The sequence below is a fragment of the Nycticebus coucang genome, chromosome 21, assembly GCF_027406575.1.
Source record: "Nycticebus coucang isolate mNycCou1 chromosome 21, mNycCou1.pri, whole genome shotgun sequence".
NCBI classification, from domain to species: domain Eukaryota; kingdom Metazoa; phylum Chordata; class Mammalia; order Primates; family Lorisidae; genus Nycticebus; species Nycticebus coucang.
The window spans coordinates 36,601,099-36,614,234 of record NC_069800.1 but is presented as its reverse complement, the minus strand read 5'-3'; the positions used below and the strand labels follow the sequence as shown (position 1 = coordinate 36,614,234).

General features: G+C 49.0%; 1 protein-coding gene across 5 annotated transcripts in view; it reads left to right on the top strand.

Moving 5' to 3' along the window:
• The window catches only part of LOC128573581 (tyrosine-protein phosphatase non-receptor type substrate 1-like), a 43,082-nt gene extending 40,499 nt beyond the window's left edge, over positions 1-2,583 (top strand). For all 5 annotated transcript variants that reach the window (XM_053573840.1, XM_053573836.1, XM_053573839.1 and 2 more), the window contains exon 9: positions 77-2,583. In XM_053573840.1, the coding sequence (XP_053429815.1) occupies positions 77-331 (255 nt within the window). In that variant the 3' untranslated portion in view covers positions 332-2,583. The remainder of the gene's footprint in view (positions 1-76) is intronic.
• The last annotated feature ends 10,553 nt before the right edge of the window (positions 2,584-13,136 follow it).

The window sequence follows — 13,136 nt, the reverse complement described above, 5'->3', positions numbered from 1 at the left end:
CAGACGTATCCAGTTTGGGTGAGCAGGCTGGGGTGGAGGCGGGTTCCCGGAATGATCTTCTCTTTGTCTCTCTTAGGTCCAGGACACAAATGACATCACCTATGCAGACCTGAACCTGCCCAAGGGGAAGAAGCCTGCCCCGCGGGCTGCTGAGCCCAACAACCACACCGAATATGCCAGCATTCAGACCGGCCCGCCACCTGCGCCAGAGGATAACCTCACCTATGCTGACCTGGACATGGTCCACCTCAACCGGACCCCCAAGCAGCCAGCCCCCAAGCCCGAGCCATCCATCTCGGAGTATGCCAGCGTCCAGGTCCAGAGGAAGTGAATGAGACCGCAGTTGGCTCTAGGGCCCACCCCTGTGAGCTTTGTTGTCCCACGTGGAGCAGCAGTGATGCGGACAGCCAGCCCAGTTCCCAGAGGGCTTGGGCTGAACTGGCCCTGGGACCAGGCTGAGGGCGGCTCTCCCAACACTTCCAGGGCAGCCTTGGCCCTCCCATTACCACACATCTGGAAGCTGATTTTGTCAAACCAGCCGGGAACCGACCTGGGAATTAGGCAGAGCCGCCTGGAGTCCAAGGACTCCTGTGCCTCTATCCATCAACATGTGGGTCTTGGAGACCCTTGACTGCCTCCTTGATGCTCCAAAGCCTGATCTTCCAGGGTGAGAAGAAAAATCCCACCACCCACCACCACCATCTCTATCACTACCCACCTGGGGCCTTTGGGGGAAATTTTCCCTTTAGATCAAACTGCCCCACCCACAGAGAAGCTGGAAAAAAAAACTGGAGCCTATATCCCGTGAATTGGTGAGGTTGCTGCCAATGGTCCTGGCCTCCCCTATCCCTGGGCTGAGAGCCACAGCCCTGGAAAAGGAGGGGACCCTCCAAGGAACACCCCTCGCAAGAGGACCTGGCGATAACACCCTCCTCTTCCTTGGGCCCCTCCATGACTCTTTGGGGCTCGACTGTGACGTTCCACCTGGACCCGCCTCTCCTTTCAGACCCGAGCTTGCTCTCTCCAGCTAGCACTAAGCAACATCTCGCTGTGGATGCCTGTAAATTATTGAGAAATGTGAAACGTGCAATCTTGAAACCAAGGTGTTAGAAAACTTGATCTGTGGTGTTTTTGTTTTGTTCTTTTCTTAAAACAACAGCAGCGTTATCTTGGCTCTCTGTTACGTGTTGAAGTACCTGGTTGGGTCTTGTGAAGTCTGAGGTCTAGAGGTTTGTTGTCCTGGAGGGATTTTCTGTCAGCAGAAGCTGAGATCCTCCAAGTCCCAGAGCCCTGAGAATGGGCAAGAAGGATCCTTTAGGCTGTTCTCCAGAGACAGTTAGCCCTCCAGTTGGGACTATCATGGCCACATTCTCCACTGAGCTGCGTGGCTGGTTCTGCTGCCTTCTGTGACCCCACTGTGGTAAGTCCAGCCTGCCCAGGGCTGCTCTAGGCCACCTCTTGACAATATATTCTTGTCAAGACCTAATGCCTCAGTCTGCGCATCTGTAAAGTGGGGAGAGTAAAGATGACGTCTCTCCCCACCACTTCTCACAAGCACTTTAGGGACATGCAGAGGAAAGGGACCCTGAGCCTGGCCATTGGTTCTGCTCCTTAGTGACCGCCCCATTCCAGATCCTAGAAGGAGGAATCTTCCATTTTTGCTCTCAAACCCTATCAGAATCAAACTGGAAAGAATCAAAGACAGGCAGAAGGATGGTACAGCTGTGAAGCCCGGGCTGATCCACTGTCTGTCCCCCTATCCTCAGAGGTTGGGCAGAGGCTGTGACCCAGTTACCCTTTGACCTCCACCCTTCCAGTGGGATGTGAGGACCTGGCTAGGCCCAAGAGAAACAGATGTTGCAAGGCCTGTTTATTCAGTCTTCACGTATAGCTCTTAGGGTTGAGATGCCAATATGCACGGCCCCCTGGTCATGGGATGCTACAGGGATTCCTGGCTTAGGCTATAAAAGTGACATGCCGAGCCATCCTGCCCTTTCTTGGAGGCCCTGCCGGTAGAACTTTGAAGCTCAGCACACACCAGCTTGACAGAGACTTGGTGTTTTCCATGATGGCATCCAGGAATTAGCTGAGCCAACAGATCATGTGGACGGCTTCTGCTGTATGAGCCAGAGGCCTTCTGGCATCTGGGAGCCACAGTGGCTGTGGCCACCTGGCTCAGGCTATTTCCAAATTCCACAAGATTGGCTTCTAAACCTTCTTGTCCCTCCCTTCTGCTCAGAGACAACACACATGAGTGCACACACGCACACACACAGAATTTTAAAAGAATGTTTTCTTGGTGCCATTTTAATTTAATTTTAATTCTCGGAGATGAAAATAAGGGAATGAGGCCACGGAAGATACATAGCTTTAGCTTCAGCCTGGCAACCTGGAGATTCCACATACCTTGTATATCGAACCCCAGGTGCAGGAAGAGGTTGAACCAACCCTGCAGAAAGAACATGGTTTCGGGAGTTTATTTTAAGACTGTTGGGAAGGAAACAGGCCCCATTTTGTATATAGTTGCAACTTAAACTTTTTGGCTTGCAAAATATTTTTGTAATAAAGATTTCTGGGTAATAACAACTCCTTCAGGTGTTCAGTGTCATTGTCTTTTGTGAGCAGCGTGTCCTGGGGCCTCCACAGGGGCTAGTGTCCACCTGTCCCTGGGAGCTGGCAAGAGGATTGAATGGGACCCAGGGCCTAGAAGTAATCTGCAGCTTGTGGTCTCTCCCACTTAGGTTTTATAGACATAAAATTTCTGTTCTCCCTGAGTCACAGAGGTTGGTGTGAAGATGGGACAAAAATCCAGACAGACAACTGAGTTTGGATCCTATCTCTGCCACTTTATAGCTGTAGGAATTTGGACAACTCACTTCTCCGAGGTCTGGGCCCCTTGTCCACCCTTGAGGGTCCCTATGGGGATAACAGGAGGTAATGGACACCGAGGCCGTGCTTGGCATGGACAGGCCCACACTGAGGGCTGGTCCTTCCTTCCTGCCCTAATCCTGCACAGCTGGGTGTGGTGGCCACTCAGCACCCCTGGGGTCTTACACATCTGCTTCCTCCTGGAGCTTCCCTTTCCTCCTCCACCAAATGCGGAGATCTAGTGCTTGGCCTGTAATAACCTTGTGGGGTGACTTACGCCAAGTGCTGGTTTATAGTAGATGTTCAATAAATAACTAGTTTGCTTACCTTCCCTCAATTAGATTATCAATGATATTGATGGTAATTGTGTAATAAAGTTAATCTATTAATATTATAGTAAACTGGGTGTGTCAGCATTTTACATTTATTGCTTTAAATCTTATAATTCAATGAGGTCAGGGATGTTATTAACCCCCTTCTATCTAGGCACAGAGAGGGAGTGTAACTTACACAGCATCACACAGCTAACAGGGATGTCACTGAGACTCAATCCCATCCGTCTGGCTTCAGCACCTGATGCCAAGCCCCTAAGTCACAGCATGTGTTGAGCGCCAATTGCAAAATGAAGCACAATAATAGCTAATTAAAAGCTGTGGCAAGTTACGGACTCATTTAATCTTCCCAGCCACCATATAGCAGAGGAACTGTTATTCTCTGTGTTTTACTGAGAATAACAGTTGAGGAAACGGAGGTGCAGAAAAGTCCCCTATGTCCCACAGCGGAGCCAGGTTTGAGGCCAGGGAGTCTGGCTTTTCCCTACCATGCTGTGTTTAAATTGCCTCACTTAATTCTCATAACTATCAGCTGTGTTTGTGCCCATTTTGTAGTGAAGGAAAGACGAGGCTCTGGAAGTACATGTGATGTAGTCAGTGTCACACAGAACGAATCTTTAGTCAAGGTCAGACTTGAACTCAGATCCACAGGCCTCTTGGGGATCATCCCTGTATCCTTGGCCTGGTGCATGTAGTGAGGGAGCACCTGAGCCACAGAACGTCCTGGGGACTCAAGTCACCTGCTTCACAAGCCAGGACCTTGGCTGTGACAGTGAGCTCAGTAGGTTCCTGGCCCTCGGCCTGAGTTCAGCTCTCTACCTGCAGCAGGGCCCAACCCATGAAATATGTGCAGTGCTTGCCCAAATGGGGTGTTCAAATCATGAATTCAGGCCGATTGGGTGGGGGAAATGCCTTTCTTTTTCTGGGAAGGTGGAGGATGATGGATTGCGTGTCCAGGCAAGGAGACTTGGGGGAGGTATTTTACATAGCACCTGGGCCTTGCTTCTCCATGGCTCAAATCTCCAGGGCTGGACGTTGGCAGGCAAAATGAAAGTTGATGGGAGCTAAGTGGCCCTTTTCTTGCACGCCAGGAAGTCAGTCAAGCCTTTGGCATTTATTGGGCACCTCCTCAGGGTTCCTTGTGATGTAAAGGAGAAGGATCAAGATTCCCTCCATGAGGACCGGCCCCCAGGTCCCGGCCTTCTGCTGAAGCTCTTGCCCATTTTATGTGATAAGCAAGAGAATCTTCATCTGGCCCACGTGTAAAAAAAGCCCCTGCGTCTTCTAGAATATTTCCAACAGCCAAGATTTGACGAGTTATTTATTCAACTTTTACATAAGCACAGATTATGTATCAGACATTCCTAAACTCTGTACAAATATTCACTTATCTAATATCAATTCACTTTGTCCTCTTAACAAAGGTAGGTACTATGATTATCCCCCATTTAATAAATGGAAACACAAAGTAAACATATTGCTCCACGGTCACCTCCCTGGGGCTCTGCCTGCCACTGCCAGGGTCCCCAGCATCCCCTGTTTACCACAGTGCTGCACCTGACTAGGGGCTTTTGTTTTCTGAATACAGGATTATGACATTGAAGATGTTTTTTTAAAAGACATATGTCTCAGATGTACAAAAATAGGCAAGACCTTGGCAGCAGAGGTCAATAGAGTTGCTTCCTTGGAGGGAGGGCCAGGAAGGGACTGGGGGAGAAAATGTCTCCCCAACTGGTGGTCACCCAGGGCTTTACATGCGTAAAAACTCCTGGAGCTGTTCCCGTAATGTGTGTACATATCCCTGCACATGTGACATCTCAAGTTTTTAAAAAGGCTGCTGCCCCAATCTTTGATGCCTGCCCCAATTTGACAGTTTATTAAAGATGGTGTCAATGCCTTGTCTTTGGTCCCTGAACCCAGCCCACGTAAGGGGCCCAGGGAGTGTTGTTGAGTTAATTTGAAAGATAGTATCCCAGTGACCAAATTAGCACATGAAACGGTGAAAGAAAATATGCCAAACTGGGCCCAGAGAACAAGGACAACTCCAAGGATAAGCCATTATCTGTCATCACGTCATCTCCTGGGACTCCCTTAGTCACTCTCCCTCCTCCCCCACTCAGGGTATCAGAGGCAGCTGCACCACAGAGTCCTTGCCCTGTGACCTTGGGCAAACAGTCACCTCTGAGCCTCTATTTTCTCACCCATGAAATGGGGTTAGTAGCTGGGGCGGCACCTGTGGCTCAGTGAGTAGGGCGCCGGCCCCATATACCGAGGGTGGCGAGTTCAAACCCAGCCCTGGCCAAACGGCAAAAAAAAAAAGAAAAAAAAAAGAAATGGGGGTAGTAGCAGTCTTCACCTCCTGGGGCTCTAGTGAGGGTGAGATGAGAGAAGAGATTTGAGACTCTGATAGCAGTGTCATGCAGACAGCAGTCAGCACACGCTGTGGTCTCCAATCCCCAGGCCATTGCAGACCAGCACCGCACAGCAGGAGGGGCAGCAGCAGCTGAGCGAAGCTTCATCTGTATTTACAGCCACTCCCCATTGCTCACATCCCCCACTGAGCTCCACCTCCTGTTCCATCAGCAGTGGCATGTGATTTTCACAGCAGCTCAAACCCTACTATACAGTGCTTCCAAGGGGCTCATGGCTCCCACCAATTGCTCATTATGGTGATTTGTATGATTATTTCATTATATGTGACAATGGAATAATCAAAGAAATAAAGTGCACAATAAATGCAGTGTGCTTGAATCATCCTGAAACCATCCTACCCCCACCCTACCCCCTGGGGCCCATGGAAAAATTGTCTTCCATGAAACTGGTCCCTCATGCCAAAAAAGTTGGGGACCTCTGAGCACACACACACGTAAACTCACACACACATTCACATCCACAGACTCTTTCACACCCACATACTTGCTCATACATCAAGGCCTGGTTATCAGAGCAGCTCTGCAATGGTGGATCTGACTGAAATAATTATATCAAGGCACAACCCTCTCCCTCATTATCCTGGACTCTAGACTCCAACACCCCAGCCTGGTTTTCAAGGTTCTGTCCTTCCCGACTGGAGTCTGGCCAGATTGGTCTTCTGGTCCCACCGCATACCAGGTAGAGCCTCCTTTGCCTGCACTGACCCCACAATGTGTCACTCCCCCTGTAACATGGTGTCCTTCCCACCAACCACAAGCTCCCCAACACTAGAACTTCACGTCCTAAGATGGGATCCAGCCCCAGGGTAAGCCCACTATGTGCCAGACAGGACCCCGGCACTAGAATCCTTTATTTCCTAGAAGTAAAATCATCATAGCACCCATTTGCAGCCTTTGCGATTTTCTTGTCTGTGAAATGCCATCATAGCACCCATTCGCATTTGCAGATGGGTGCTATGATGGCATTTCACAGACAGGAAAATCGAGACTCAGAGAGGTGAAGAGATAAGCTCAAAATCCCTTATTCAGCCAATAATTATTTCTCAAGCTCCTTCTGGGAACCTGGCCCTGTGCAAAATTCTGAGGATACAGCATTGACAAAATACAGGCCACACCCCCACGAGCTCCTGGGGCATGTGGGCGCCAGAGCTGTCAATCCCAGTGCAGGGGTGAGTGCTGCTAGGACACAGGGGTGACAAACACAAAGCATACAAATACAGAATGAGCACGCGAATGGGTGAGCCAGCAGGAGGGAAGAGCGAGTCCCAGGAGTAAATGAGCGAGTCCCAGGAGTAAATGGGTATTTACAGGCCTTGAAAAAGGAATGCGAGAATAAAATTTTCATGTTAGATACAAATCTGGTTAATGTTCTACAAGGTAATAAAACCACACCTTTGGAGTTATCTTTTCTGCCAGACAGAAGTCATTTGCACCTCTACCAATCAAAAATCTATAAATTACCATGTAGCTTTATAAAATCTGGGTCCTAATCAAATAGGAAAGACAAACTCAAGTATATTCCTCAACAGAATTAATTAAGTGGGTCTTCTAAACAGTACCCCACGCAGTATGGCAATGAAAAGAAGCACCACCTTCTTTTCCTTTATTTCCAAGTTTGAGGTGCTTTTTCTTATTAGAGAAAAGTACCTAGGCCTCACTCAGCCGGCATGGGGCAGAAAAGACTTCTTGAAGAGGAATCTAAAAAAAATGAGTAAAGGAGCCAGTGTCCGGTAGAAGTCAGCCTTCCTGCTGAGCTATGCAGCCCCATTTCTATTACTTTCTCCATCACTCTCTTCATCACTCTCCCCACTGGCAACACCAACCTCCCAGTGGTTTCTGAATTGAACCACAGGACATTTGCACATGCCACATCCTCTGCCCGGACACTGACTAGGTCTGTTTTGCTTGTCCTCCAATGCAGAGACTGGGCCAATTTTCTTTGTTAAGCATGACCATAGTAACCATGTCCTGCATTGACCTTGCTAGCACTTGACTAACATCCCTCTCCTCCACTGCCCCGGCTGCTGCCTCAGAGCAAGGAGGGAATTAGATTCACTCACCAGGGTAACTCCTACCTACTCTCAGCCCATAGGAGGCATCTAATAAATATTTGTTAGATGGGTGGGAGGATGGAAGGATGGATAGGAAGGAGGGAATGAAAGGATGGATGGATGGGTGTATGGGAGCTGGATGGATGGATGGGTGGGAAGAAAGGAAGGAAGAGAGGGAGATAGGCAGGAAGGGAGGGAGAGAGCAAAGGCCGAAGAAAGAACATAAAAGTTGCAACCTTCTTGGTATTTTAGGAGAACTGAGAGCCCCCGGCTGGCAGATTTGGAACTAGATTCAAACCTCAGTCCATCTGACTTTTCCCACTGAGTTACTCTGCCTTTCATCATGATCCTGGGTTCAAAGCAATCAGTTTTTACAAAATGACGCATGCTCCCCAACAGGCAAGGAGCCAGTAACCCTGGTCTGAGCCTTTGGTGCCTCTTACAGAGAAACTGGAGCTATAGTTAGAAAACAGGATGAAAGACTGCAAAGATCTCTCTCTACCCCGAAATTGAACAACCCTAGCCCTGCTGGTGAACGGCCCATCTTGGAGAGCCAACAGGCCCTCTGGGCAGACGTGTCCTCTTGGCCTGGCTTCAATGACAACAGGCCAAGCGCTCATGGTGGAAGGTGCCGTTCCCACCCGCCTACCCGGGCCTTCTGCCCCTGTAGGCCCACCCCGGGCAGGGTCAGCTGGTGTAGCAGCCGGTGGCATGGATCTGGGCCACAGCCCTGTCCCTAGAATGAGGCCAGGTGACAGTGTAATGGCAAGAAGGCTACGGCCTGACTCAGGCTGTCAGCTCGGTTCTGCCGCAGTGAATGCGCCCTGTGCACATGCAGATTAACGCGTTATCACTAATGTTATGTGCAGGGCGCAGAGGCACTTGGGCAGCCAGGCCGAGAGCTGCCAGTACCGCAGGACCTTTCATTGGAGAATTTTTCTTGGGGCAATTAAATCTTCAGCTGTCTCCGGGAAGGGAGTGCCAGCTTGCATTTTAATTATCCTCAAAAGAGGCAAGTAGGGAAAAGGACACAAGGCAAAGAATTAAAAAATAACAACCTGCTTTATAAACATGGCCAGGCATTTTAGGAAGATTTCTGCCCCCATCAGCTGTACAAGCCCCTTGGCCCTATGGCCTGGGCTTCCCTGTGCTATTGAAAGGGGGCCCAGTAAGGGGACAAAGAAGCAGGGGGTGGCCAAAAATGTTTCTTCAGGGTGGAATGAGTGCTAATTATTTACTCATGGGCCTGTCTGTGTCCTCCGTGTTCTACGGGGTAGAAATTATTAACCTTGTTTTATAGATGAGGAAACTGAGTCTAAGAAACTAATTGGTAATAACATGGATTATAGCAATAAAAATGAACACACTGCTGATATACACAACAGAGATCCATCTCAAAAAAACACGATGCTGAGCAAAAAGAGCCCGAGCTGAAGAGCACGTACCACACGATTCCATTTGTGTGAAATTCTAGAACCAGCAAAACTCATCTCTCAGGCATCATGGGGAGGGCGAGGGAATTAGCAAAAAGGGCAAAGGGAACTTTGGGGCAGACGCAAATGTTCTTGACTGAGGTGGTGCTCATATGGGTGCATGTATGTGACCAACCCCATTAAACTGTATACATCAAATGAGTGTATTTTACTGTTTGTGAGTTATACCCTAATGAAGTCAATTTTAAAATAAATAATAAGATCGGCTGGGCCCAGTGGCTCACACCTGTAATCCTAGCACTCTGGGAGGCCAAGGTGGGAGGATTACTTGAGCTCAGGAGTTCAAGATCAGTCTGAGCAAGAGTAAGATCCTGTCTTTACTAAAAATAGAAAAATAAGCTGGGTGTAGTAGCAGGTGCTGGGGAGCACTCCCAGCTACTAGGGAGACAGAGGTAGGAGGATCACTTGAACTCAGGAGTTTGAGGTTGTTATGAGCTAGGCTGATGCCACGGCACTCTAGTCTGGAACAACAGAGTGAGACTCTATCTAAATAAATAAATAAACAAAACAATAAGGGTTAATATTTATCTAGATCTTACCATGTGCTATCCTTACTGTTAAGCTTTCTTTTTTTTTTTTTTTGTAGAGACAGAGTTTCACTTTATCACCCTCAGTGGAGTGCCGTGGCGTCACACAGCTCACAGCAACCTCCAACTCCTGGGCTTAGGTGATTCTTCTGCCTCAGCCTCCCGAGTAGCTGGGACTACAGGCGCCCGCCACAACGCCCGGCTATTTTTTTGTTGCAGTTTGGCCGGGGCTGGGTTTGAACCCGCCACCCTTAGTATATGGGGCCGGCGCCCTGCTCACTGAGCCACAGGCGCCACCCCTGTTAAGCTTTCTTATCCCTCATAACACCATCCTTCACATAGGTACTATAAGCACCCCATTTCCCAGACGCAGAAACTGAGGAACCCAGAGATGTTAAGAAACTTTCCCAAAGTGACACAGCTAATAAGAGGCAGAGCCTGGGTTCAAATCTGAGCAGGATTTGAACCTATAGCCTTAAATGCAAAGTCCAACATTATGCAACCGATTAGTCCTAGAAGTGGGATTGAACTCCAGGGCCTTCCCAACATGATGAATCTAGCAAAAGGAAAAAATTCATTCATTCATTAGAGAAATAATTTACTCAGGATCTACTGTTGTCCAAACTGTAAACACACAGCAAACAACAGACAAATCCCAGGCTCTTGTCAGAGAGGAAAGAGATCATCAAATAATCAGAAAAATAAATGTGAGGCCAGGAGCAGTGGTTCATGTTGTAATCCTAGTATTCTGGGAGGCCAAGGCTGGTGGATTGCTTGAACTCAGGAGTTCAAGACCAGCCTGAGGAAGAGCAAGACCCTGTCTATTAAAAATAGAAAAACTAAAAAAAAAAAAAAAAAAAATAGAAAAACTAAGGCGGCGCCTGTGGTTCAAAGGAGTAGGGCGCCAGCCCCATATGCTGGAGGTGGCGGGTTCAAACTCAGCCCCGGCCAAAAACTGCAAAAAATAAATAAATAAATAAAATAAGAGAGAGAGAAACTAGCAGGACATAGTAGTACATGCTTATAGTCCTAGCTACTCAGAAAGCTGAGGCAAGAGGATTGCTCAAGCGCAACAGTTTGAGGTTGTGAGCTATGATGATGCCACAGCACTCTGTCCAGAGCACCAGAATGAGAGACTGTGCCTCAAAAAAAAAAAAAAAAGAAGAAGAAGAAAAGAAAGAAAGAAAAAGAAATGTGAACTGCAATCAGTGATAAGTGCCGAGAAGGGAAGATTAAAGGGAACCCAAACACACAGTCCAAAGTGGGAGTGTGCCTGTGACCACACCCTCCTCCTCCCTCCCGTGCTGTGCCCAAATGAGCTGCCGCCCCAGCATGTGCCAAATTCCTGAGCCACCTGCTCCTAACTCGACTTCCCTTTCAAGCGTGTTCTGCTGAGAGAGGGAGAACTGGAAGGTCTCACATTCCGAGTATTCTGCAAAGGCCCTTTGAAGCCATCTGCCCTGCTCTGGCACCTTGTGCCTGGCGCTCAGCTATTTCAAAAATGACCTCCACACATTCCCCTGGCCTGGCCACCCAGAGGGTCACCCTCCAGTGCAGTGCAACAACACAGGTGACAGCTGGAGCAACTGGAGCCCTGAAGGAGGACCCATGCCTTCAGCCAAGCCACCAAGCCCAGTAGAGTTCCCCATGGACACTGGTTCAAGGAACAGGGAAGGACTTTCCAGCAGCGAAAGGTGGTCCTGCTTTACCACCAAACCTTTGCTGTGATATATTGAGGGCCTGAGCTGGGCACATTGGGTACATTACCTAATTTTTCCAACTCTGTAGCTCTGCACCACCACCTCTGATTCTCAGGCGTGCGCAGAGAAAGTAGATGACTTGCCCAAGATCACACAGAGCTTTGGGAATGGAATTGGCATTTGGATTCCGCCCCTGGGGCCCCTGGGCCTCTGAACTCTCAGTGCAGCCCCTCTAGACCCCCCTGAGATAACCACTCCACACCATTGAGGGGAAATCTTTTTGGCACTCAGACCTTCTATATTCATTTCCCAGCTCCCCCACTTCCTTGAAAGTTTCTTAACCACCCTGTGTCCATCTCCTCCTCCTTTTTTGGACAGTGCCAAAAAAGTGAACCTACCTCAGAGGGTTGCTGTGAAGATGAAACAAGGCAAGACTATAAATGTAAAAGTGGTTGGAACTGGCCTCAGACGGCAGTAAGCCCTCAACAAGTGAGCGGTACCAACTTTAATAATTCATATTTTTTCATAAGTGGACTCATCTACTTTATATATTCGGGGCACCTTTCCAGCCAAGACATGGAGTTCTGCCTCGTTCTTTTCAACCACTTCCTAGCATTCTTGTATTCATTCATTTATGCCCCAAGCATGCATAGGGTAGCAGCTCCCCTAGGCCAGGACACACAACAGGCTCAGCCTTTGCTCTCAGCTCTAGCAGGAGAGATAGTTAACAAGGCCAAAAATAAATAACTTTGAGGGTTTCACCAGGTGCTGAGTGCTAAGATGGGCACAATGATGGAGACAACAGTTGGGAGAGGGAAAATGATTCAGAGGTTGTCTCCTAACTCCCCAAGGATGTGGTATCTGTGCTGCCACCAGGAGGAGGAGATGGGAAAGACATGGGGTGGAACAGTCCAGGTAGAGGGAACAGCCAGGGTGAAGGCTGGGAGGCTGGACCACGCTCCGTGCTAACTCAAGGTCAAGGTAGAGAATGCACACTTGGAAGCCACACTGCAGAGGAAGCCAGGGCCCAGGAGGAAGGGCCTGAGGGGTCACAGCCAGGCTTGAGTTCTGTCCTCAGAAAAATGTAAAGACACTGGAGCGGGGACTCTGCTGCTGGGTAGGAAGGGACTGGTGGGCACAGCAGAGGAAGGCGGAGGGCATCAGAGAGGCACGGCAAAGGCAGCGTGGCAGGGACTAGGGAAGCAGCCTCCAACTTGGAACATGACTCACTGGCAGAGCCCACAGACCAGCTGATGGGGGAAGATGGAGTTGAAGGAAAAGGAGAAACGAGTTGCCGCTGACAGATGTCACCATAATCATTTAATTAACGAAGTCCCTATTGATGGAGACTTGGGCTGTTTCTATTTTTTCCGTACATGCAAACAATTTTGTCACAAACATCATTGCACAGAAACTCCCAGAAGCAAGATGCTTTGGGGAACATTTTTTTATCCTATCCAGATTGCCGCATTGCCACCGCTCCACTCCCGTCCCACACGCAGGAGTTCCATTCTCCACTCTTGAACTTTCTCCTCCTGCTGTGCTCCTGGGAACACTTTGCCCACCCTCCGCCTCTGGCACAGACCCAGTCTTGAACGCATTTATATTTCTTGTTGCAATCTGGAAGCACAAGTTGTTAAAAAGCAAACCTCAGAGCCAGGCTAAGTGGCTAAAAAGACTACCCACGGGCCTCTTTTTCCAGTGGGAGGCAGAGAGAGGCCTCCAACTCCGTG